Here is a 25,646-nt window from a genome sequence, read left to right on the forward strand (position 1 = left end):
TTTGTTATTAATTTATAGGAAATATTTTTAAATATTAATATTTAAAAATACGTCCATTTTTAAATATATCTTAATACTTGTTATATAAGTTATACTGTTATTTCAACCATAACAGTGTTGGTTCTTAATAAAACTATTAGATAGAAAACATGTATGATTTAGAAATTACGACCCGTAAAAATGATCTCACATATTACTTGTTTTTTAACTGGGATGTTATAAAATTCTTATTTATTATTTCAGATTCAAGAGGATATACGCAACTGTAGACGACATTGATCTTTTCCCTGGTGGCATGAGCGAGCGTCCTCTGCAAGGAGGTCTCGTCGGTCCTACATTCGCTTGCATCATCGCTATTCAGTTCAGACAACTCAGAAAATGTGATCGTTTCTGGTGAGTGTTTAATTTGCGTTTTTTTGTTAAATAGATAACATATCAACTATGTAACTTTACAAGCATTCAATAAATCCGAATATTAAGAAAATTAAATACATTTTAAATGTTTCTTTGTGTATAAAGGTATGAAAACGATAATAGAGCGGCTCGGTTTACGGAACAACAGCTCTCGGAAATCCGCAAATCGACGCTCTCCAAGGTGCTCTGCGATAACTTTGACATTGCGAGTGATATTCAACGTGCTTCTTTCGACCTTCCTAGCAATTTCCTGTAAGTCAATGGTTACAACATTATAACCAGCCAGCCAGTATCATAACAGCGTATACCTACGTCATTATAATGACGATTTATAATTTATCAGTGAATTATTAATATTAGTATCATCTACGCTACAAGTTAAATTGTATCGAAGTAACGAGGAACCAATCGATAAAGGAATGAATTATAACCTGTTCCCTTTTTACAGGAACCCCCGTGTCCCATGTGCATCGTTACCGAAGTTAGACCTCTCAGCGTGGCGTGAGAGTTCAACTCAAGGTTGTCTGATCGCAGGCCGCTCTGTACCACTCAGTGATTCAGCTTTCCCGTCTCCCTGTACTTCTTGCATCTGTACCGTCGAAGGGGTAAGATTTTGTGAATTTTCATTTAAAATTTATATTTAACAAGATTCACATAATATTTAGTATTAGATTAGAACAACATAGATGCACATCTGTATTGACTACTTATGCACTGTACTGTGTAAAATATCACCTAAGTTGGTATATTTTTGAGATTGGGAATCGTGACTGAAATAAGGTGAAAACAACAATAATATTAATTCATATATATTTAAAATATTAATATGATTATTTTAATTTCTAAAGGCTCAGTGCGCATCCCTCCGTATAACGGACTGCGCACAGCTCTGGCGCGAATGGCCGCGCGAGGCGGTGCTGCGCGATGACGTTTGCACGGCGCAGTGCGGAGCCGCGCCGACGCAGCCGCGCGCGCCAAGAAGACCGCATCTCAACTTCAAGTTCCCGGACTTAACACCTTTTATCGCCAAGTGATTTGAACGCGGCAAATGTGAAAAGTGATGTGACTTATAAACCCAGTGATGTTGAGTGAATGAAAACTTTAAAAATAATATGTAATGAATCTATATCGATACAAACAATGCAGTTTCAAATGTTATAATAATAATTGTAATCCATCGTATAAATTTAGAGTCAAATTAAATATTTACAACGTAAAAAACATAAAAGAAAATACTTTATATATAACTGAACAATGTGAATGCAAGGGTTTATATGAAACGCCCAACCAATGACATTTTTATTTTTATAAGTGGTCATAAATGAATTGCTTGCGCGTACATAACTAGTATCATGTATATTACATTTCTATCATAATATGAATGTAAGTAATAAATATCTCTTTAATTATTATCAACAATAAAACATCGGTAACTCGTGTTACTATAATAAAAAAAAATAAACAAGTCATTTGAACAAGGTCACATAAATAAACGTGATGTGACAATGCGCATTTACGGCCATCTTAAGCTTTAATTTAAAAAAATGAAACGATACAAAATAATTTAAGATTATTATATAAGTCTCAAATATCACAACCACCAATATATTGTTACTATTAACAGAATTTTACCATTCATGTTACCATTAAACGTACAAGAATAATAGGGGTCAATTAAAAATTAATTTAATAAAAATAGTCCTTTGTAAAATAATAAAACTTCTCACTGCCTAGGTTTCTGTCTAATGTTAAGTTTATGTAAATTATTTTTGTAAAATATTGGCGTAATTATTTTTTTACTTAGTCTTAATTTTTACAAAGTAATATTAGGGAATAAAAACTCAAAAATAGTCATACAAGTGTTTCATTCAACGTCACAATATCAATTTATTTTATTCGTAACAAATTACGATTCTTTATACATACGCACATCTGTTTCAGCATTTAAACTATATTTCTTTGCATAAAAAATCAAAGTCATATAATCTATAATTCTATATGCTTTATAAAAAATCAATATCGGTTCATACAGCCAATAACGTAAGAAAATAATCAGCAAACTTATGTTACTAAATATCATTATTTAGCATTTACAAGATGATAGATTTTGTGACAACTATAAAATTGTAAAAATATGAATAACTTGACTGAATTATTTTTCGCGAATCTCAAAATCTATATTTATTAAATTACTTAATACATTATACAATCAGTAAAAATACTTGTACATAATGTCCGGCCCCTGGGAGAATGTGTTCCCGACAAATACATGATCAAATGAATGATGTAACTTTAAAGTACATAGTAAGAATTTTTGATTAAGCTTCTAGTATCAATTATTTGCCGTACTAACGAATATCATAATTAAAAACGATATCAGTTGTAAAAATAAATGTCAATTTTGCATTAAATTTAATAGATACTGCGATATTACCATAATATAATTTATGTTTATAATTTACATATAGTTTATAGTAAGGTACAAAATTATGTTAACTATTTATTTTTGAAGTGTATCACTAATCATTACCGGCTGATAGATGACAGGAACACATTCTCTCAGGACTTTAATATAATAAAACAAATAAAAGTGCAAATATTATTTACAAATCACTTTATTTCGTTTCATAATATTATCAAGTCTATTTAAGTTTCTTTTTACAATAAATACATTGCATTTGAGTATAAAAAGTAGTGTTGCCGTATAAAATAAACAACACAAACACTGGACAATCGTTAAAGTCTTGATTTATACGTCCCGCACATATTGTATGTACATCAAACACTTGGCCTGGTGACTGCTACCGTCAAGTTCGTGGTTCGTCGTAACCACCAAGCGCTCAATTTTGATTGCACATTGTCTTCTTCTCTTCACTTCTGAAACATTTACAAGAAATTATTAAATATCGTTACTATTAAAAGGTCGTATATAAAATCCTTAATCTAGATGACCACAGCTTCAAAATACATGCAAGCCACCAGGATTTTTGGATGCTTTAGAAAACTGCATGTGTCGGACGATATTTGCCATATGCATCCCTAACAACCTGTGTTGAAGCAACATGGTTAAATTAGGTCTAAATATTTTCCTCAAGAGAAGTGTTTATGCCCTGTGGTGGATGGAGGTGGCCCACCAAAACCTTTGGCTCACTGTACACTCACGGGTAAGTCGAGGCAGTGTCAGTTCGCGGCAACTTCCTTGAAGCCGTTGGCGATGGGCTGGTGCTCGTTGCTGCGACGCCACAGCCCGTACACGCGGCCCGGGACCGCCTGCCACAGCCGCACCGTTCCGTCCTCCGAGCCCGTCGCATACAGCTCGCCATCAGGCGACCAGCGTACGCAGTGAACCGGGCCGAAGTGACCTTTGTTTGATTCTGAAATCATACAATCAGACTGTTAGAAAACCTTTTTTTATCAATAAATTAACAGAACTTTACTTTTTGTTTCATTTAAGATAAGATTTTTTGCACCACAGAGAAAGCAACTTTGTTGTGTTTTTTTTTCAGAGGCATTGCTTACTGGCTGCATCAGCCGTAAAGTAAAGGGGGCGTCCCTTTACTTTATGGCTAAAGGAAGATAAGATAAAGGCATATGTGTGTAAGCAAGTTTAAAATGCTCCTCTATACTCCACCACCAGCACCATAAACAAAGTAATAGTACTTTGTTTATGGTGCAAAATGCTGTCTGCAGACACATTAAATGCGGTATTTCTAATTAAAGTAATTAATAATAAAGGAACAGTAAAATGCTTAAAATTGAGCTAAGGTTGATGCTAATTATTATTCGTATCCTTCCTTCTTTATCAATGAACAAACAAACCATTAAAAGAATCTGTCTTAACAGTTTACCTATATTTGGTCATGAATCTCAATAACTTACTACTAGTGATTGTAATAAATCATTGTAATAATAATTATTTATTCAACTTCCTGATACAATTTCCTTGTATTTTTATTTCTATATCAAAAGACAAAAGAAATAATCTCATTTTTACTTTATACCATATAAATATATGGATCTAATGGCGTAGTTAATCAAATATTTCAAGTATAAGCACAAGCATCTCTAAGTTTTTATGTGCTTAAATTATGTTTATAATTTATTTTACACTTAGTAGTAAAACAAAACCACATTACGATAACTGCATGTAATAAATAAAAATCTGCCAACCTGTATTGGAGCAATGAATAAACTCCAAAACTTTGCTCAGGAAGGAAGCAGTTTGAAGTTCATTTATTGATAATAATTAATTTAGTTATGTTCAAAATGTTCATATTACTTACCAAGTTCAGTGCCAGTATTGTAGTCAAACTTGTAAACCTTGAGATCCTCTCCGCCGCATACAAAAGTGGCTCGACTTGGAGCCAGCGAGGCAGAGAAACATTTAGTTGGCACAGGGAACTCGCGCATCTTACGCATCGTGTCTGACGAGTAGAACGAGACATTGGTACCTGAAATAAAAGACAAAAATATTACAAACAGTTCATTAAACTTACATATATATAAGTTAATTATAGGTGTCCTGTTAGTTAACCTGTGTTTTTGGTAGATAAATTTTATTTTATTTTTTCAAACAAACATATTCACAGTTTTTTAAATTATAAGTAGGCAGATGGCCAAATGGGCCACCACAGATAGGTGCTGTAAGAAAATTACCCACTCCTCATACTGCCAAGCGCAACCAACCTATGGAGCTATGTCATGTTCATTGTGCCTGTAGTTACAGTGGCTCACTTACTCTTCAAACATAACAATACTAATTATTGATGTTTGGTGGTAGAATATCCCATGAATGGGTGGTACCTACCCAGGCAGCACAAATCCCTAAAACCAAGTATGTGCTGTCAGTTCCTTTGGTCTATCTTTTGTATTGGGCTCGAGTCTTTAGGATGGAAATATACAATGATATATTATTTTTCCTTTACCTTTCTCAATAAATGGGCTATAATTAATTCTTACCATGTGCTACAGTCAATACTGCTCCATCCCTTGATAATTCTAAACTGTTAGGTATTGTTGAGAATTCAATTTTGTGAACCTCCTGAAAATTACAAAACATTAAAAAAAATGCAAAGTATCAGATTAAACGTCGTATAAAACACCGCCCGTATTTTTTTAAACATTTATCTAAATAAAGGTAATACTAAAACTACTGGTGACAAAAAGGAAAAAAAGACAAATTGTTTTTGTCAATATATTTGCTGTCAACAATTTTATGGTTTCTGTTATCTATAATAGATAGACTATATATATGTCTGTCTTAACTAAACTATAATCTAAAATAATATATAACTACAATATCAATCGGAATAAGTTTTTGCGTGACATTTTGCATATTAGTATTAAAATGAAAAATATAAAATCTTACCTGGCCGCTTGTGCGATCCCAGACACGCATCGTAAGGTCATCGCTAACACTCACTATACGCGAGTTGTGCAAAAAGACAGCATGCCTTATGCTGCTTGTGTGCGCACTTATTTTTTCAAGGGCTGCAAATTATAAGAGTTTGACATTTAACGATTTTTTTATGGCTTTTATTTGTGCCAATAGGGCACAGATAACCAATTATAGCATATTTTAGTAGCAAGTGACCGTAATGAATCCAAATAAGACTGAATTGTTAATCACATTGCGTCAACAGCCCATTCTTAAACACAACAAAAACGCGCCCGGGTGCAATCACTCAAGCATTGTTTTGGCGATCTCCCCTATAGGTTATAGGAACTTTACGAAAGATCTTTGAGACCTGGGGCGTCACACCGTTAGTCCAAGACTTGATTGATAACCATTGGCGAAATGCACCCCAACGTGCGGCACCCGTGTTTTTTTTTCACCCAGCATTGATTAAGACGGGACTTTCGTTCAAAGAAGTTACAATGACAATCAATGCACTTACATATGTACATAAATAAGGATCTGGGTGAAACTTGTCTTGATTTAAAATTTTAGCTTTTAGTCATCATAATAAATACATAAAATTCTTACATCCTGCATCTGGCTTGTTAAGATCAAATACTCGTATTATCTTCTCATTGCTAGCAGTCAGCAGTAGAGTGTCATCGGCATTAAAGTTGACGCTTTTCACTATGTGTTCGTGATCAAATGTATGAACCACTTCACCATATCGCGCGTCCCATAATTTAGCTATAAAACAAATTTTAGTTTAAAAAATAAATAATGTTCCATTATGTAAATGTAATGTAAACATTTTAAGGCTATTGGTTGATTTTAATAATTTTGTTAACATAAATTTACTTAAAATAGAAATCACCTGTAAAATCAGCTGCTCCACTAGCGGCTAAATTGGCATTTTGTGTTAAAGCTACCCCCCACACTGCACCTTTGTGGCCCTCAAATGTTCCAATCCAATCTCCAGTCTCACCTTGTCTTAGCATAGGCTTGCCATCTACAAGGGAACAAATTATGTGTAACATATGCATTATGTACAGATAGTGACTTTGAAACATAGTGAAGGCAATTTATTACTATAAACAAGGTTATTGTGAATGGGCACAAGAAAATTATAGGTATTGATTCTAAATATATTGAAAGTAAATATATCTTTTGTACCATTTCATTATTAATAATTTTACTTAATATATTATTGCTGCTACTAAATCTATCTGTAATCATTAATTGCTACGTTAGCTAGTAACTTATGACATACAGTCGAACTTCTGCAAGAACAAGAACAAGATCTCAAAAAAATCGAGTTATTAGGTTTTTGACTTATATAGAGTTTTGACTTTTTGAAAGAAAATATTCGACTTTTAGATTAATTGCAACCAATCTTGAGTCACTGATTAATTCAACATCAAGAGAGTTAGATTTAAGTAATGAAACCTCCATTACTTGAGAATTCAACAAATCTACATTGAGACTTGAAGTTCCCTTCAAAACATTTTATGTACATTTGACTTATCAAAGTTTGTATTACAGAAGTTTTATTTTATAAGTCCACATGGATTGGATAATCCACAAAAATTATTATTATTGCAATAAAGTATTACCAAAATCTTATATAATAAATAATGGTCTTTCCAGGATGAAATCATAATGTTTTTGTTTAAACAAACATGTACAACAGTAGGTTAATTTTTGGCATAAATAAGAAGATATTTAAAATTAAAATATCCTCAAACTAGATTCTAATCAGAATATAATACTAGAAATTATAAGTATATGCTCTTTTTTTTAAATTGAAACATCATATTTCAATCTTGAAATCAAGTCCACAATTCATATCCAATTTGTGACATATTTCAATTTGTGTATCTTTAACCTTTATTTACACATATAACATGTTGCTGAACAGATGGTAGCCCTCCTATTATGAGTAAGGTCAACCATAGTAACAAAAGCAATGAAAAAATAATTATACCAAGACAAATATTTTAGTCTTTCCTTGTATGATACAATGAAAGTAACTAATGTTTACTTAACATTCCATGTTGTAAACATTAATGTCAAGATTCGATTTATACCTTGAAGAAATACAAGGTGACCCAGAATATATAGAAGAAATGTCAACAAGCTTAACGTAAAAGAAATAAAGGTTTGACCCTAGAGATTTTGTATTTGCAATAAGAATGTAAGTCATGTCCAAGTCACAAGAATAAAAAGCACAACTTGTCTATCAAGGTAAGCTACCGCCGCGAGGAAATACACGAACGGAACCTCAAGGTACTTCCTGCAACTCCGGAAAGAGAAGGTCACTACAGCCTTAGCAGAAATTAAACTTCACGTACTGACTTACACAAAACAAAAAAAAATGAAGGCCTTTCGAATATCTCTTTACGCCTAACATCTGTCGCGTGAATACCAAACAAATACGCCCAAACACACTTGCAAGTCTTCCACCTACATGTAGGCCAAGGCAAAAGGGCACCCCGAGTGCAAAGCAATAATTAAACTTACCTTTACAGGCCGAAATCAAAAAATATCCATCTTTTGTAACGTCACTGAAGTCCAAATGTACAACTGGTCTAGTATGGCCACCACATGTGAGAGGAACTTGTTTGAAAGTTGTCATTTTTTGTTTGAAATTTTTAGTTTGTTGTACTTTTGTAAAATAAAACTAGTTACTTTAAAAATTAACCTAATGAGTCTGATCGTTCTGAATGTTGACAATCGACTGACGGCAAAATGCATTGTGGTGTTGCTACAGGTGTCTACATTATTCGTAATTGCAAATCGCAACTTTTTTTATATTATTTTACTTTTCTTATTATACAAGTACCTACCTACACAATCAATAACATTTTAGAGTGCTAACTTATTTGCTGAAGTATTCATATTTTTTTATTCCAATGTACAAAATTGAGATATTGATCTGTTTCATAAATACGTTAATTTTGGAATTATTTATGTATAAGATGTTGAGATTAAGGTTATAATTAATTTTTTTCCTTATTTAGTATATAATCTATATATGTAATAGTATATAAGGAAATTATTTTATCTATTTATTACATTATAAAAATAGCGTAATATAATTATATATTACGCTATTTTTTATTAATATTAATTAATAAAAAATATTAACTAAACAATATCTAGATTCTCATAAAAGAACCAAAAATTTGTTATATACAGTGTAATTGAATTTAAAAAAAAAAGAATGAAGTAGGAATAGAAAAAAATTAAATTAAAATACTACAAAATATATTTTATACAAAATATATATATTTATTTTAAATTTTAATATAATAATTTATGTTTTAACTATTAACATAATATTGCATTTAAACATGAGTTTAATTTACTTTTGTCTTTACATTTGAGCGATTTATTTCAAAAATATATTTTTTTTAGTTGGCAATTCGACGATTATACCTTATCTATATTTTTCGCCATAATTAAGAATAAAGTATTATTGACGTGTTGTTTGTCTACGTCGCCTTGTCAGTGGTGAATTTAACTAAACTAAACAAATCAGTTTTCTTAACTTATAAAATGGATATTTTTACGTCTATCCCAACCCATATAGATTACGTTGGACAAGCGAAAGCAGAAAAGCTTTACAGAGCTATAATAACATTATTCAGCATCGTCGGTTTTATTTGGGGTTATATTGTACAACAATTTTCTCAATCTGTCTACATTTTGGGTGCAGGATTTATACTAGCTGCAATTTTAACTTTACCACCGTGGCCGATGTATCGCAGAAACCCTCTGAATTGGCAAAATCCTAGAAATACTGATGAAAAATCATCTGGCAAGAAAGGAAAAAAGTAACATGAAGCTTTTAAATGACGTGTCGCTATTATTGATCTTATTTGTAATAAATAAATAGCTTTTAAGGTAAAAATCTTTTATTTTTCAGTATAATTAATATCAATCAGTTTATAGTTTAAAACAGGAAATTTGTCATATAAAATATAAGCACAAAATTAGGCCATGTTTTATACAAAATTACATACTTTTTTGAGATGTTTACAATATTCTTATACAAGTTTAAGTAGCTAACGATGAAATGCACACACAAGACGTGATTCCATGAGAAAATAAGGAATCCAAAAAGAATTAAATTAATCACAGTTTCAAACTAATTACACCAATTCTATTTTTTCAATGAATAATTCTTATTTACCTAAACTGGTAAAATATTGGTGGATTAGCTATTTTAAAATCTCTATTATAATACTCAAAACATTAAATAAGTGTCAAAATTCACTAGGATCTAAATAATAATTTCCAAAAAGAAACTATCACTATGATTACTATCAATGTTCTAAGCTATCGCTGAAACTGAACTTTTCTCTGAGATTTTTGAATATATTGTAAATCCTATTTTCATTGCACACATCACATTCACTGGTATTTTCATCATTTTCAGTGGCTTTTTCATTTGCAAAGTTTTCACTCTTTGGGTCTGGATTAGTATCAGATTTAGTACCCTCAGTTTTAGTTTCCGTTTCTAGATCCATTTTACTAGGTATCTTTTCATCACTAGCATTATCAACTTTACTTTCCAAATGCTCTTCAGAAGTTACTTCAGTGGGTTCTTCTTTGTCATACAATTGTTGTATTGTTATAATTGTAAACATAAATGTTACACCATAGTTTACAATAGATAGGGAAAATGGCCCTAAGGCTAAAATAAATATTGCCATTGTGTAAAGCAAAGCAGCTACTGCATCATAATGCCTCCTGGAAACAAAAATAAAGAAAATTTTAAACATTTTATTCAACTATAATAAACAACATTTGTTCAATTGATTGTCAGGAATATATCAAGTTTGTAGAATATATTAAAAATTAGAAAAATTGTCCATATCCAAATATCATTGTTTTTTATTTGTTCTATAGTATCTATTACATTTGACAGTACACCAGTTGGCTATGTATATGTAGTCTGTGCTGTAGGACTCTTACTGTTATAGTAAATAGTAGTTAAATAAGACCATAACTTAATAGTAATAATAATACATTTATAAAGTCCTTCAATAGATATTTTATAAGGTAACAATAATTAAAACCAATTTGCAAGCATATACAATTCTATTGCCCACCACTATTTATGTTACAAATTTGGTTGCGAGAGTAAAGCATTTTAAGGGCAATTTTGATGTACATTGACTTGCACAATAAAATTCTAAGCATTCCAAAATGTTTAAGGTGTTTAACGTATTGAGAAAACAATTTCAAATATACTAACAAATTTTTCTTTGGTCCATCCATCTGCCAAATAATAGCAGAACATGCTGACATCACAAAACCAGTGTGGTAGGATGTATCTGGCTTTAAAACCATACTATATCTGAAAATTAAATAACATGTATAATTAAATAATTTTGTAAATTAAAAATTAGTAGTTGTAATTTGGTTTGTTTGATCTAAAACATATTAAAAGTTAAGTCAATGGGAATAGTCTGTCGAAGCATTACTAAGAAATAATATTACTAGTGGGTTAATGGTTATTTAAAAACAAACTATTTACTTGAAATTTCGAGCCCATGTCAATAAAGCGGGTATATTAACAATTGTCACTGCCATCCACAAGAAAAATAGCATCATGTGAAAGTTTATATTATTTAAGTCCTCATCCTCATGCTTGGCTTCGTTTGTGTCACACTTCTCTTTTTTTTCTTCTGCGACCTTAGGTAATAATGCTTTTGAATTGTCATTATTCTCTGTATTCGTTGATTTATCATCTGTTGATGCATTAACACTCTCATCTAAAGGATATTTTTTATCTGTTGCTGTGACATTTTTTGCAGGACATGATTTTGTGGCACTTTTAGTTTCTTTGGATTTAAACATACGACAGATCCTGCTTGCTATTTTGGACATTAGTCTATAAACAAAATCTTCAAGATATTCTTCATACATTTTAGATAGCTAAAAGAAATAAAGTATTATTTTTATGTTATCTTCAAATGACACAGGATATAGATGTATCATTTGTACTATAAAAAGATTAATGTTTTATTTGTCTATAACTAACCATGAAAGCATAGAATGCAGCACCAGCAGCTAATGACGCAGCACCACAAGAGAGTGGAACCGCACATACAAGAGCAGCACTCATAATCATAGGCACTTTTTGTAGCCCTGCTGCCATCTTCTCAGCTAGCCCTGTACCACCCCGCCATACTATCCTAATAAGAAAAAAAATATAAGAAACTGCAGCAAGAATATGGAACATACACTATTTTTAGTTATTAATATGCAACTTGATCGTTAATTTTCACGCATTCTCATATTATTTATCACAATTCTTATCGCAAAACAAATTGGGAAAAATAAAACGGTCGTATAAAGTTCCGCATTTAGCATTATTACACTATACACCTAAATAAAATATTGATGAAAACAATTTAGAATACTATTTTACAAACCTAAATAACAGTCGATGAGCCAATTGAGATGAAAATACCATAACAATCAATACAGCTGCGGCAACCACATTTAATATACCCAAAGCAGTCATATAAGCTGGCAGCACTAGCAGTGAACGTGTAAAATATTGTAACTCGAGATTTTTCCAACTTGCGTTTTCTAAAAGAAATGTTAAAAACGGTACTGACCTGGAACAAGAAATAATTTTACTCTTACTTTAATATTACCACATTTGTAAACAAGAGAAGGCACTAAAAAGTGCAAGAAAATCGAAACAGGTGACAAAAAATAAACTTTGCGACTTAATGTAAAAAATGCACTTTTAAAGTTGCACTCATTGCGCCAAAATAGATAAAAAGCTACAACAAATTACGACGCATTATGATTGAATAATTGTTGCCTCGTTTAAGATTATTTATGCAACTAATTATAACAATATAATAAAAGTATATCTTTGTTACAAGCATCGAAAACATAACATCCATGTTGAAATAATAGTATGAGACTATCCGTCAATCTGTGCACGCATTAAGGGTTATCAATTAAGGTTTATGGGCTAGATTTTCTCAAGTACTTTCGACCCATTTTCTGAACTTATTATTATTTAAAGTACTCTGATAGAGTTAGGGCTGACATCTTATCTAATATACTTTCTATACTATATATAGGAGTAAAGATACATAAACAACATTGACCTTGACTTGGCATAACATAATTTGTCAATATATGACATGAATGGTATCGTGTATATGAAACCCATAATATATAAAATAAAATCACAGAGTGCATATTTTGTTTTTTGGTAAGTTAATAAAGATTAAATAAAATTATTATGCCAAGTTATGATGGCCATTATAGTGGTAACTACCGTCCATAGACATTGGCAATGTAGGATATATTAGCCACATGTTATATTGTCAATGTGCCAACCACTATGAGAACTAAGCTGTTATGTCCTTCGTGTCCCCAGTAAACAGACTCAACCTGAAAAACGAAACACAAGAATACAAAGTATTGCTGTTTTGCGGTAGAATGAGTAGGTGGTACCCAGATTTGTTGCGCTGTAAATTTGTGTAAACAATCCTTGAAAAAATCGTATAAAATAAACTTACATCAAAGTCATACTTCCTAATCTTCCAAACACCAATGCGTAATACGGTTTAACGCCTTCACTCATCAAAGCACTGTGTATCGATATACACGAGCCGCGTTCTTTCAAGCTCAGGATATTACTTCTAGCTGCGAGTAAAACTATAGCCACTACATAAGGCACTAATACTGGGGTGTAGTTACGTGAGAGTTGTGCTAAGCGATGGTACCACGATGTTGAGATACTGAAATTATTTTTTTTATAAATTAATAATTAAAGAAGAATTACACCTTAATAGTTTTTCCGACGCGTGTAGTAAAAGTGAAGTAAAGTATAAAGACATGTTCACACTATCGCGTATCGGTGAAAGTTCATGTTACGACCCGAGACGGGACTTGAACCCAGAACCTCGGAACATAAAGCCGGATAAGCTAGCCACTAGACCAAGAAAGCGGTTACTTTTCATATGGAAACTATGCACATTTTAAAATTCTTATTTAGATATTACAAATAATATTTTGTACTTACCTAATCCTAAATGTGCATTTTGGATCTAATAAAAGAGTAATCTTAACTTTATCTACGGCCTCTAAGCCTAATGTTACATTAGGGTTGCTTTTAAATAAGCGTAGTTTCATGGGCGTATTTTTCAAATGCCTGAAAAAAAACAGTTAACATAATTTAAAATAAACAATAACTAAACACAATATAATATATATAAGTAATAGCGAAATCCATAGAATATCAATATGTTGACTAAATGAATTGGAAAGCAATTCTCTATGTACAACTTTCTTATATGTATTTGTAAAGGTAACTAAAAAGTTAAATATCCAAGAAAAAAAGTACAACGTATTTAACATCCACGTGTCTAGTCAAAAACATCGATTTAAAATGACGTTTTACCAATTGAACCAAGTCTTATGACGTTTCGTTGTCGATCAGCAAACTGGTGAGGCAACAATCTGATAACGTGGTATCGATATCATTCTCCCTAAAGTCTAAATTTTAAAAATGGAAACTGCGAAGCCCAACTCCTTCTATAATATGATACTAAAACTTCCAAAACACGCTAAAACTTCTGGTGTAAGTTTTATATACCTATATTGGTTCAGTAGTTTTCCGTTAGGCATTTGATAAAAAAGACATTTATTAGAGTAGACAATAAAATAACTTACGTAAAATAATGAAACGATTCATGATTCCTCGCCCATGGCACGTGCAATTCTGCGGACACGTGATACTGTGTCGTTTGACAGGTGCTCGTCGGCTCGACGTATAACAAATAAGCTTGATGTATCAGATTCAAATCAGACAGAATCAATTCATAATACAAACTGTTCGCTTCGGTTTCATCTTTTATTACATTTCTACCGAATGAAAAATCTGACGGTAGTTTAACATCAATCTCCCTTGAAGCGTGGTCGTTTATATCCACATTCAGTACTATCTGTAAAAATATTACGAATTAAAATAATATACAGCACATAGTACACGTAACAAAAATTTAAATTTAAACTTCAGTAACATTTAGATCCAATGTCACGTAATGAAATATTACATTGAATTTAAAATATATAAGACATTGCTTAGTTGATATCTTTGTAAAGGTTAAAGTTTGATATTTTGTTAATACAAAACGGAGCAATACTCAATGTTGCTGTTTGGGGAACTCAATATAATGGCCGAGATGGCCCAGTGGTTAGAACGCGTGCATCTTAACCGATGATTTCGGGTTCAAACCCAGGCAGGCACCACTGAATTTTCATGTGCTTAATTTGTGTTTATAATTCATCTCGTGCTCGGCGGTGAAGGAAAACATCGTGAGGAAACCTGCATGTGTCTAATTTCAACGAAATTCTGCCACATGTGTATTTCACCAACCCGCATTGGAGCAGCGTGGTGGAATATGCTCCATACCTTCTCCTCAACGGGAGAGAAGGCCTTAGCCCAGCAGTGGGAAATTTACAGGCTGATTATGTTATGTTATATGTATCGATTAGTTCCTAACGGTTCCATTTGAACTATATAGAAAATAACCTACCGGCTTCTTAGTAGGGGATACTTTAACAATAACGTGTGTCCAATCCGGTTCGATTTCCATCAGTTTATGTAAATGTACCGTCGCCAGCTTTCTCTTGCCGAAGTTAGTAGCTGCGCCGGTCCAGCGACTCAGTTCGCTCAGCGAGGTTGCTTCTTTGCTAGAAATTTAAATAAGATAGTTATTACTTAAGACTCATCTATATAAAACTAAACGTCACCCGAAGTTTCACTCGCGTTTTGAGGGTTAGTTGTCGGGCATAAAAAAATAGTACTTCCTTGGACTTAAAGCTTGCTTCTTACCAAATTTTATCAAATTCGGTTCAGTGGTTTTGCTATGAAAGAGACAGACGTACAGACAGAAATAGTATATATATAGACAGAGAGACAGACAAAGTAACACTTGGTGGTGGTGCAAGTCCGTCAGCGTAGGTACCACCCACTCATCAGATATTCTACTGCCAAATAGCAGTACTCAGTATTGTTGTTTACCGGTTTGAAGGGTGAGTGAGCCAGTGTAAATGCAGGCATAAGGGACAAAACATAGTTAGTTACTTAGTCCCCAAGGTCGGTGGCGCATTGGCGATGTAAGGAATGGTTAATATTTCTTACAGTGCCATTGCCTAAGGGTGGCGGAGACCACTTACCATCAGGTGGGACATTTCCTCGTCCAACCTATCCATCATAGGTCTCGAAATTCCTAAAAACATGTTAAATAAACGCGAAGCTTCCCGGGTGACCCACTAGTCATAAATTAGTGGGGCCAGCTGAGTTTAAAACCGCAATCTTTGATTAAAATTCACGTATTAATAGATACATGTTGGATTGATAAATAAATCTCTTGTGTTAATTTCTTACCAGTATCTGTACGAATTGTAAACATTCTTCGCGTTGCATCCAAATATCCAATCTCTATCGTCTACGTTCACAGATTCAACGGCTACAAATCTATTTTGTGGGAAACTAACAAGTCTTATCATCAGGTGTGTTGTCCTATAAAGATAAATAAAAAATATTTAACATTATAACATAAGCTAAAATATTTACACGAAATGAAACTCAATTGTATATACATAAGGTATACAATGCAATATGAAATAATATTAACATTAAACCATATTGATTCAGCTAATAGTTATTAAGTTCTATTAAAATTACTAACTAATAACTCAGTGACAGCCCGTCATAACTACATAGGGTACCATTGAAAATCAGCGTTGGGTTTATGGAAACCAACTTGGAAGCTGAATGATACCCCTGCTTAGGACACGATTACTATCATTGCTTACCAAATCTCTTTTTTGTCGTGTTACTTCATTATTATTCTTAATTATTTTTTTTTAATACTTTTTTTAATTGTGCCTTGGCCGAAATAAACATATCTTTCTTTAGAATTAAAGGAAAGTACTAGGATGGACATGCTCTCAAAGAAAATAATATCAAATCATTAATAAAAAACATTAAAAAATGCGCAAACATCCAACAAAAACTCAAACATTCCACAAATTAAAGAATTTATTTACTCATATTATAAGAAAGGTAACAACGAAAGATTTGGATACAGTATATAACAAAGCGCTAATTTCACCAATGTTTCACGTATAGGCTGTAAAATAATTACCCTTGTTATTCGAATGAATTAAGAAAATACATTAACGAAGGTGACGTGAGCTCTCGGTGTAATAATAATTATTTCGAGGTCTGGAAAAATGCCAGCAATGCGCTGTATTTGTTAGTGTTTGTAGACGTATTCAATGAGATAAATATAACAATTTCATTTTACTCGTAAAATGCAACCATTTTATGAATTATATTAAAATTCATTTTGAAATTCTATCGTATCTTTAACCCATTTCTATTGAAACGCCTTTATAGTAAAGCGATATCTTGAAATTGGAGATAACGGATAAATAAATTACATGGTATATTTTTATCAAATAAATCAATTTCATCAGCATTGTTAGATAAAAAATATCGGTTATTCCAGTACATATATACAACGAGTTGTGTCATTTAAATGTTTTTATACAAGTTACCTCTCAATCTCCGGCCGCGAAATTTGATAAATTCGCCTGTTATCTTCGTACCAAAACGAATCGGCTTGCATAGTCACGTTGGGTCGTATTATAAATGGATTTAAAATCATTGATCGATTCGTCTATAAAGGAAAATTAATATATATATATAAAAACTGTTACCAGATATATATAATAGAAAAGCTGGGTGGTCAACTGGGCAACGTGATGCCCTGTTGTGACCTTCACTTATAGACATTTACACTATGATATTCTACATTATATATTATGAGACACTACAGATTTCTAACATAATAAATATAAAAACTTTTTGGGGTATTAAATATTATGAGCCAAGGGTCTGTATTACAATGATTCATCCTTCAAGCCGAAAACAGCAAAAGTGGGCATTGATGTTTATAAGTATAACTGATAAGTAATATCGTGGCAACCATATATATATAATAATTTAAAAGGAAGTGCTCTATTCTACCCAGATAAAAGATTCACAATTCTTTAATTGCATTGAGAGACATGCAATTTGTTTATGTAACTCCACTACATATTATCGAAGTCTCCCAGCCATCTGTTTGTTTGCAATAACCCAAAAATACCGAACGGCTTTTCGTGCAGTTTTCGCAAAATCCGTTGGCTGGTTTAGAAGTTAGTGGAGACACAGACAGAAACAGAAAGTGACATTATTATAATCCGTATCCATTAAAACATTTGTTAATAGGGCTTAATCGTGCAACCCCGTCTGGGCAGGTACAACCCACTCGTGAGATATTCTACCGCCACTCGGCAATACTTAGAATTGTTGTGTCGGTTTGAAGGGTGAGTCGGTTAATGTAACTACATACACAATTATTATACTGACATATAATTTTAGTTCCCAAGGTTGGTGCCGCAATGGCGATGTGGTTAATATTTCTTACAGTGCCACTGTCTATGGTCGGTGGTAATAGCTTGGCATCAGGTTTCTATTTACCAATTTGCTTACCAATTTTATAAATGGAATTTTTTTTAAAAAATATATTACGGTTCTTGGGTCCATGTTACCAAATAAAAGATTCATTCATATGCCGTGTAGAAAAAAATACATTAAAATGTACCAAAATAAATAAGATGTTATTCTCTAGGACTCTTACACTTTAGATAGTGATTAGATAAAAAATTATAAAAGATTATCTTTGACAAACAACTGAACCTTATTAAAATAAAAATTTAAAGTCCCAAAAAAAAAATAGATTAAAAAAAAAAAAAAATTCACAGGTATTCTTAATATTTTACTTATTATATCAATATCAATGTGAAATTTACAAAAAAATGTTATTAAGATAAAATAAATAACGAATACCTCAAAATATTGTCTAGCACTAGCTGCTATTTTCTGATTATTCTCGGTAACTTGTGTAGTATGTGGATCGATAATGCTGAAGAGGAAACGGTTTACTACCATCACGAGCTGCTTACACCACACCATGCTGACATGATCTGGTGTTACCCATACACCGGGAATAGCTGTGGTCTGTTAAAATCAAACAGTTTAATTAGTTAAGAAATACCAATACCTACCATAGATATTTTTTTTAAGTTTGACTGACAATTGAAAGTAAAATTGAACTATTCATTTAAAAAAAAAAATACTCTCCATAATATGTTTTTAGTTTTATACTGCTAGTATTGTAGAACTGATAGTTTTCATATTGGATTAACAACCTCAATTAATGTTATTTAAGTTTAATTTTATCTATATTGCGAACAATATTCATAAACCAAAACAAATGATAATATTTCATTAAAATGTATATGAAATTTACCAGAGCACTAATGTGACTGTCGTTTGAAGAGGTCAGACCGGCTGGAACCAGTACATCACGTGGTCCACTTCCAATGGTTATTAGAAACTTTTTTTCCTCTACTTCCTTATATTTTCTGACATAGGCTTCCCATTCTAAGTTCATAAGCATATAATAATCATTTATTACTGAATCAAAGTTAATAACTGGAGCCTCAAGTGGTGTTGCCAACGTTATTACAATATTAGTAGTATTGATTGTACTTGGATATGCCAAGAGACGTTTAGCAATAAGTCCTCCCTAAAATAAAACATATATTAAGATTTTTTTATTCATATTATAAATGTCAAGATCACTATTCCATATTTGACAATAAAAATGACTTATATATGAATATTTCTGTAGTGTGGTTGGTCACCTTGATCAATGGGTTAAAAAAAAACGATATTATTGATAAAGTTATTTGAGGTCATTCTAAATGAACAATGATAATGAGTCCTTACCATTGACTGTCCGATAAGTATAATTGAAATAGGAACTGACTTTGTATATCTATTGCTTTTATAAAGGCTCAATATTTTTGTTACACAAGCCGCTGCAAACTGTGTTTGACTTTGTAGTACACCACCATACAAACCCGAGAGCTCTTCGTTATAATTTACTAAAAATTTATAAACACAGTGAACTTTTTGTATCATTTGGAGAAAGTAGGTGAAATATGTAGTAAAGACTATGAAATCATATATTGTGTTTTTTTTATATTAAAATGTGACATAGATCCCTTCCGCATAAATATATTATACAAGACAATCAATTTGAGAAAAACTGTTGGGAACATTAATTTATCATCTTATATTTCCAATTTTTTTTACTGATATCACTAAAGATTTTCAATAGCGACTACACAAAAAAAGGTAAATTAATTGAATAACAGAAAAGAAAACCTAAACCATTTTATTATAATATGTAACATTTATTTTTATTTATATTTTATTTTATTTATTCTTTATTGCACCCAAACTTAAAACTAAAAATTACAATATTGCTACACAAAGTTGCATGAGGTGCAACAGGCGGCCTTATTGCTCAGCAGCGATCTCTTCCAGGCAACCGTTGGGCAGAGGATCATAATATTTACATATATGGGAATGGTACAGTAATTTAAGTCATATTATAATACATACATAATATAATAGTACACAATACACAGATAACAATAAATATATATAATATAAATATATACTATAATAAATATTTACATAAATAAATACATAAAATATATAAAATAAAAAAAGGAAAAATTCCAAATTCGAGAAGAGCGCGCTTATGAGTCTCCCTGAAGAGAGTGAAACGCTCTTTAAGATAGAAGTGTGTCACTGGATTAAAAAGAATAGAATAGAGAAGAGATAAAATGTGATTATTCCTGCGAAGGCGAATAGGGAGCCACTTGAGTTTTTGGCGAAATTCGGAAATATGATCATATTTGCGTAAACCAAATATGAACCGTATACATAGGTTTTGTAATCGCTCGAGTTTACCTAATTGCTCCTCACTTAAGTTATTAATCCGTGAAATAAGTCTCGGGCTACCAATGATAATCACCTTTGTTTTTGTGGGATTAACTCTCAGACCATAAGATTTACTCCATTGACTTATGTGCATCAAATCTTTGTTTATTAAATCAATGGTGTCCGAGAGCCCGCTAAATTGAGTCTGTGAATATATTTGGAGATCATCTGCGTACAAGTGGTAGAGAGAAGAAATGTGATTAGTGATAGAGGAAATGAATATAGAAAATAATAAAGGAGACAACACGCCACCTTGCGGGACGCCAGCGCTTAGCATACACCAGTCTGAGTTACGACCATTAGTGTATACGCGCTGCCGACGCCCTCGCAAGTAACACTGAAACCAGTCAGTTACCTTAGGAGATATGTTAAGAGAACGTAGTATAGCTAGTAAAATGTCAAAATCTACAGTGTTAAATGCATTACTGAAATCCAGCAGTGCTATGACTGTAATCAGCTGGTGGTCCAAACCAAGTATAGAAAGAGAGTCACTTGTTGATATATAAGACGCTCAAATACTTTTGATAAGAAAGGAAGAATCGATATTGGACCGAATTCGGAGTAACTATCCGGATTGGACTTTTTAGGTACACGGATTATTTGAGCATCTTTCCAGATTGTAGGAACTGTACAGGATTCTATCGACAAGTTGTAGATAGATGTAATGATAGGAGCTACAAGGTCAATAACGGGAATAATCATTTTACGGCTAAAGCAATCTGAACCCACGGCATCAGAGTTGATGTCTAGAATGTTCTTCTTAACATCACATACAGTAAACTGACTAAAAGAGAAAACAGGAATATTGGGAGTAGAAGACGCTGTAATATTTCTAATAGTGCTTGTTTTTGTCGTACCATCTATGGTATCCGAAGACGAGAAATGCTGGAAAAACCTATTTATATATAAATAATGGTATAATTTTAAATCTATTATATTTAAGTGTATGTCCGTTTGTAAATGTGTAAGTGTAAAAACGTAATGGCTAGTTAGACTTATCATTAGCTTACTTACTTGTAAAATAATCGAAATGGTATTCATATTTTGATGATAATGCTTTTCTCAAGGCCACAGATGCTAAAGATCTAGCCTGCATGTGACTCCCTGAATTCCCTGGCAGAAAAAGAACGGGTACACCATCAAACCTTAAAAAAAAGTAAAGGTAAGAAAATAGTAAATTTTTACGAAACGAATTTTAAGAAACTAGTTTCACTTACCACATTTTTCTAGCTCTCTCTGTAAATCTTCCTTCGCTGTATGCATAAAGACCATATTGAGGAAATATTTTGTTTTCATCCAGAGTTATACGCTGAAAGTTTACGAAAATATGTTATATGGGAATCAAATACTTAATGAGAATATTTAAAATTATAACAAAACTCACCACATACTGAGGATACTCAAACATATATGTCATAGCACAATAATTATTTTTGTCACTAAAATAATTATTCAATATACCGAAAAAATAACCCACAACAAAAATAAATGATATAATTTGAAAGGCACTAAGGCCAATAATATTTAATATTTTCATTATTATTACGTTTATTGTAGGGATATCTAATAAATACGTATAATTAAATTATTTGGAAACTAAATTCAGTGCAAATAAAATATATTTATATATTATACATTTCATATCGCGGCATATTATTACAATTAATTAAGACATATTAACCACTATATAACAAAACATCACCGTTCACACCTGATAGTGTCAATAATAGACTAAGAAAAAAAATAGAAAAACAATGTGCAATGACAATTTGACAACATAGTTGCCAGCACCTAAAACTTTTACCTATCATGCTATTAGCGTTTCTTATCTAATATTGCTTAAACTTTGTTTTTTTCAATTATTATCACCTGAAATATGAAACCGCAGTCTTGCATTACCTAATGGTCTCATTATTGATGCAAACACAAGTGCATTTTTTCTTCTTTCTTTTTTTCACATTTATATACATCATTAATACTCCGATTTTGATTGAATCATTAAAATCTTAATTACTACCATCAGGCAAAAGGTCAATTTTAATCATTTTATAACAATTGATTTATATCCATAAATGAAACTGAGGTTTTATTTGTACAACCTAGTTTGATATAATTTGCAAATCTCAAATGGTTTAGAGGATTTCCGAGGTTTTTAGAACCTTATTCATCCCCATTTATATCTCTGAAGATAATATTATGTTCCAACACCAGTATACCGCTTGGACTTGGAGAATAACGGATCCATTTGTCCACTTGTTTAAGGACTTAATATTAAAAATTCTTATGGAAGTAAAAAGCCAATCAAAATATTTTATAATTTTAATCGAGAAGCTAACAAAAAATATCAGTCTATATATATTTCTGCACATAACAGTACGTATTATTATACTGTTGTGTTAATGAGTAAATTAAAAGTTATTACTCTAATAATTTTGGACACCCGAAATTTTGTTTTAATTTTTAACATATTATACACGTGATTTTACCAATATATTTATAGAAAGCCAATAAGGTCCCCATGGGCCGCAGATTGAGCAACTAAGGATCGTATTAAAGGACCTTCAAAAATTCAATGTTACATGAAGTTAGGTTCTTGAAAAAACAATATTAAGGAAGTATTTTCATTTGAAATATAAATTTAATAGTAGCTTACATGTTTCTATAGTTATAAACTTATTAAAAAAAAAAGATTGTTGCTCACGTGCACAATAGACATTTTTTTATATGTAGCTTAGCTTTAATATTAATAGCGTTGATGTTTGCTGTCACTGTCAGTTGTAACACTTGTAACTACAAATTTGTTTTTGGAGAGTTGTTAGTTTTTGAACCATTAACTAAGAATAATAATAATACTTTTTTTTCATTAAAGACTGCTACATTTTTATTAAATATAAAGCAATTTTTTGATAGCTGAATTACTCATTAATATTTATCGAGTTAACAGTTAATATGGGTGTTATCTTATACTTAGCAATGAGTATAATTGCGGCGTTCATTACGAGAGTGTTCTTTCTATTTCATAAAATATTAAGAAGTGATTGCCAATTAATTAGCCCAAATAGTTATTTAAGAACAATTTATTGCATCGGGTCTGGTGGGCATACGACAGAATTGTTGAGACTCATGTCTCATTTAGACTCGAAGAAGTTTCAGCCACGACTATTCATTCTGGCAAAAAATGATATCAGTAGTGAAGTAAAAATACAAGAAGCGGTGGATGGATCTGATGATTATACCTTATATAGAATACCCAGAAGTAGAAATGTTAAGCAATCATATATATCATCTGTATTCACAACTATTTATGCAACTCTTTCTACAATTCCTATTTTATATAAGTTTAAGCCTGATGTTATATTTTGTAATGGTCCTGGAACATGTATACCTGTTTGTTTGGTTTCTTTTTTAATGAGATGTTTTTTTATTTTAGACTGTAGAATAGTATTTATTGAAAGTTTCTGCAGAGTTCAAACACTGTCTCTATCTGGCATAATATTACAATATTTTGCTGATATATTTATAATACAATGGCCACAGTTAAGGCATGTATGCTTCAGAGCTAAATACTTTGGTAGATTAACATAGATTATATTAGTATTATAAACTTCATTTAATTAAATACAAAATCAATTAAATATTTCAAAACAATTCCTATTTTCATCAATAATAATTTATTAAAGATTTTTGTTCGCAATTTTTAAACAATTAAAAAACATATTTTGTAAAAAACATTTATTTTGTATTTATGAAATAAACATTGTAAATCAAAAGCCTCATACATATGTAAATGTATCGTTTCTTTTTTAGAAATTCCTTATACATAATGATATATAACATTATGAAAATATACAAAAGAAAATTTAAACCAATAGTTCTTATACTAAATTAAATAGTAAATACAAAAGAGAAATCACAATGAAATTAATTTATTTTATATAAATATAGATCTACTTTGAAGTAATATCTATGTCAGATCAACATTAATCTATCTACAATATACAATAAATGTAATGATTCCTTTATAAATTGCCAACAATGTAAAGTGTAAATCCTTCAGTCTTCACAATAACTGTGCATTTCAATCACCAATTTTAACAGTCAAAGGGGATCTAGTGATCTCCTTTCCATACTAAAAATAATGAAAACTCTATAAATATGTTTGATTCATTAATATGGGTGAATCGTAAATGTTTCTAAGATAAATTAAATCAAAATTAATTTGCACATATAGGAACCTATTAGTAACTACTAATATAGCTGCTGTTAAGCTTGTATTGTCACAGAGAACAGACCTAACAGTGACAATTTAGTCTTTAAAATGCAAAATTCTGCAATAATTGCAATTTTTTTTAATAGCTATATTTTATATATTTATATCAGAGATTCCATCCCTTTTTGCATTAAACCTCCTAAGAATATAAAATTACTTTCAATAATTTTTACAATTGTATAATACAAATATATTACATAGATATTGATCATTGCACTTACATGTAAATATATACAGTTAAAACCGTTTATGGCGACATCGTTTAGAACAACATATCAGTTATATTGACCAAAATCAAAGGTCCCGGCTGAATGCTATATAACTGTCTTATCAAAAATATTACTTTGTATGACATTGCTTACTACGAAATACCACATTAAACGACCACATTTGGCTAATGTTTTTGGAGAATTATATCTGTAGAACAAAATGTGTATATGAGACAGAAGTGTTCCAAACAAACTAAAATTAGAGATTTTATGCATATAGGAAAATGACATTGTTCTTTCTTAATATGTATGCGTTTTGATTGAAATAAACCTTATATTTGGTAATTTCATACTTTAATATATTTTGCCTATTAATACCTATGACCTACACATTCA

General features: G+C 31.4%; 5 protein-coding genes across 7 annotated transcripts in view; 3 read left to right on the forward strand and 2 right to left on the reverse strand.

The window, feature by feature from the left end:
- Positions 1 to 2,254, forward strand: part of LOC113394951 (heme peroxidase 2) — a 41,403-nt gene extending 39,149 nt beyond the window's left edge. Inside the window, exons 21-24 of the mRNA XM_026632445.2 lie at positions 244 to 393; positions 520 to 666; positions 863 to 1,019; positions 1,263 to 2,254. Of these exons, the coding sequence (XP_026488230.2) occupies positions 244 to 393; positions 520 to 666; positions 863 to 1,019; positions 1,263 to 1,448 (640 nt within the window). The 3' untranslated portion in view covers positions 1,449 to 2,254. The remainder of the gene's footprint in view (positions 1 to 243; positions 394 to 519; positions 667 to 862; positions 1,020 to 1,262) is intronic.
- Positions 2,255 to 3,013: 759 nt separating this feature from the next.
- Positions 3,014 to 8,569, reverse strand: LOC113394952 (serine-threonine kinase receptor-associated protein). Of its 2 annotated transcripts, none has more exons than XM_026632447.2 (8): positions 8,333 to 8,569; positions 6,687 to 6,821; positions 6,401 to 6,559; positions 5,783 to 5,904; positions 5,374 to 5,455; positions 4,698 to 4,865; positions 3,577 to 3,788; positions 3,014 to 3,288 (listed from the first exon to the last, which is right to left on the reverse strand). In XM_026632447.2, the coding sequence occupies exons 1-7, from the start codon at positions 8,445 to 8,447 to the stop codon at positions 3,595 to 3,597; spliced, it is 975 nt and encodes a 324-aa protein (XP_026488232.1). In that variant the 5' UTR covers positions 8,448 to 8,569; the 3' UTR covers positions 3,014 to 3,288; positions 3,577 to 3,594. The 2 variants fall into 2 exon arrangements, with proteins under 2 accessions (XP_026488232.1, XP_026488231.1); XM_026632446.2 differs by having other exon boundaries at positions 3,014 to 3,291.
- Positions 8,570 to 9,292: 723 nt separating this feature from the next.
- LOC113394971 (signal peptidase complex subunit 1) lies at positions 9,293 to 9,725 on the forward strand. Its single transcript, XM_026632473.2, has one exon. The coding sequence runs from the start codon at positions 9,371 to 9,373 to the stop codon at positions 9,650 to 9,652; it is 282 nt and encodes a 93-aa protein (XP_026488258.1). The 5' UTR covers positions 9,293 to 9,370; the 3' UTR covers positions 9,653 to 9,725.
- On the reverse strand, positions 9,712 to 22,438 carry LOC113394970 (GPI inositol-deacylase). Of its 2 annotated transcripts, XM_026632472.2 has the most exons (17): positions 22,156 to 22,438; positions 21,989 to 22,080; positions 21,786 to 21,916; positions 19,707 to 19,864; positions 19,225 to 19,503; positions 18,762 to 18,932; positions 17,426 to 17,547; positions 16,248 to 16,382; positions 15,394 to 15,550; positions 14,528 to 14,799; positions 13,878 to 14,006; positions 13,372 to 13,593; positions 12,259 to 12,447; positions 11,865 to 12,018; positions 11,358 to 11,758; positions 11,076 to 11,177; positions 9,712 to 10,567 (listed from the first exon to the last, which is right to left on the reverse strand). In XM_026632472.2, exons 1-17 carry the CDS (start codon positions 22,306 to 22,308, stop codon positions 10,141 to 10,143), a joined length of 3,294 nt encoding a protein of 1,097 aa, XP_026488257.2. In that variant the 5' UTR covers positions 22,309 to 22,438; the 3' UTR covers positions 9,712 to 10,140. The 2 variants fall into 2 exon arrangements, with proteins under 2 accessions (XP_026488257.2, XP_064071825.1); XM_064215755.1 differs by lacking the exon at positions 13,372 to 13,593.
- Positions 22,439 to 23,617: 1,179 nt separating this feature from the next.
- LOC113394994 (UDP-N-acetylglucosamine transferase subunit ALG14 homolog) lies at positions 23,618 to 25,232 on the forward strand. The gene has a single exon (XM_026632500.2). The coding sequence runs from the start codon at positions 23,721 to 23,723 to the stop codon at positions 24,354 to 24,356; it is 636 nt and encodes a 211-aa protein (XP_026488285.1). The 5' UTR covers positions 23,618 to 23,720; the 3' UTR covers positions 24,357 to 25,232.
- Positions 25,233 to 25,646: the final 414 nt, after the last annotated feature.

This window comes from Vanessa tameamea, chromosome 9 (assembly GCF_037043105.1).
Source record: "Vanessa tameamea isolate UH-Manoa-2023 chromosome 9, ilVanTame1 primary haplotype, whole genome shotgun sequence".
Taxonomy (NCBI): domain Eukaryota; kingdom Metazoa; phylum Arthropoda; class Insecta; order Lepidoptera; family Nymphalidae; genus Vanessa; species Vanessa tameamea.

Bases quoted from the DNA above. Each gene is read 5' to 3' on its own strand.
- LOC113394994 (XM_026632500.2), top strand. From the start codon at position 23,721: ATGGGTGTTATCTTATACTTAGCAATGAGTATAATTGCGGCGTTCATT.
- LOC113394970 (XM_026632472.2), bottom strand. From the start codon at position 22,308: ATGAAAATATTAAATATTATTGGCCTTAGTGCCTTTCAAATTATATCA. The intron at 21,917-21,988 runs GTAAGTGAAACT...CTTTTTTTTAAG, and splicing joins GAGAGAGCTAGAAAAATGTG to GTTTGATGGTGTACCCGTTC. The intron at 11,759-11,864 runs GTTAGTTATAGA...TATTTCTTTTAG, and splicing joins CTGCATTCTATGCTTTCATG to CTATCTAAAATGTATGAAGA.
- LOC113394971 (XM_026632473.2), top strand. From the start codon at position 9,371: ATGGATATTTTTACGTCTATCCCAACCCATATAGATTACGTTGGACAA.
- LOC113394952 (XM_026632447.2), bottom strand. From the start codon at position 8,447: ATGACAACTTTCAAACAAGTTCCTCTCACATGTGGTGGCCATACTAGA. The intron at 4,866-5,373 runs GTAAGAATTAAT...CTTTTATTTCAG, and splicing joins AGTATTGACTGTAGCACATG to GTACCAATGTCTCGTTCTAC. The intron at 3,789-4,697 runs GTAAGTAATATG...GTATGATTTCAG, and splicing joins CAATACTGGCACTGAACTTG to AATCAAACAAAGGTCACTTC.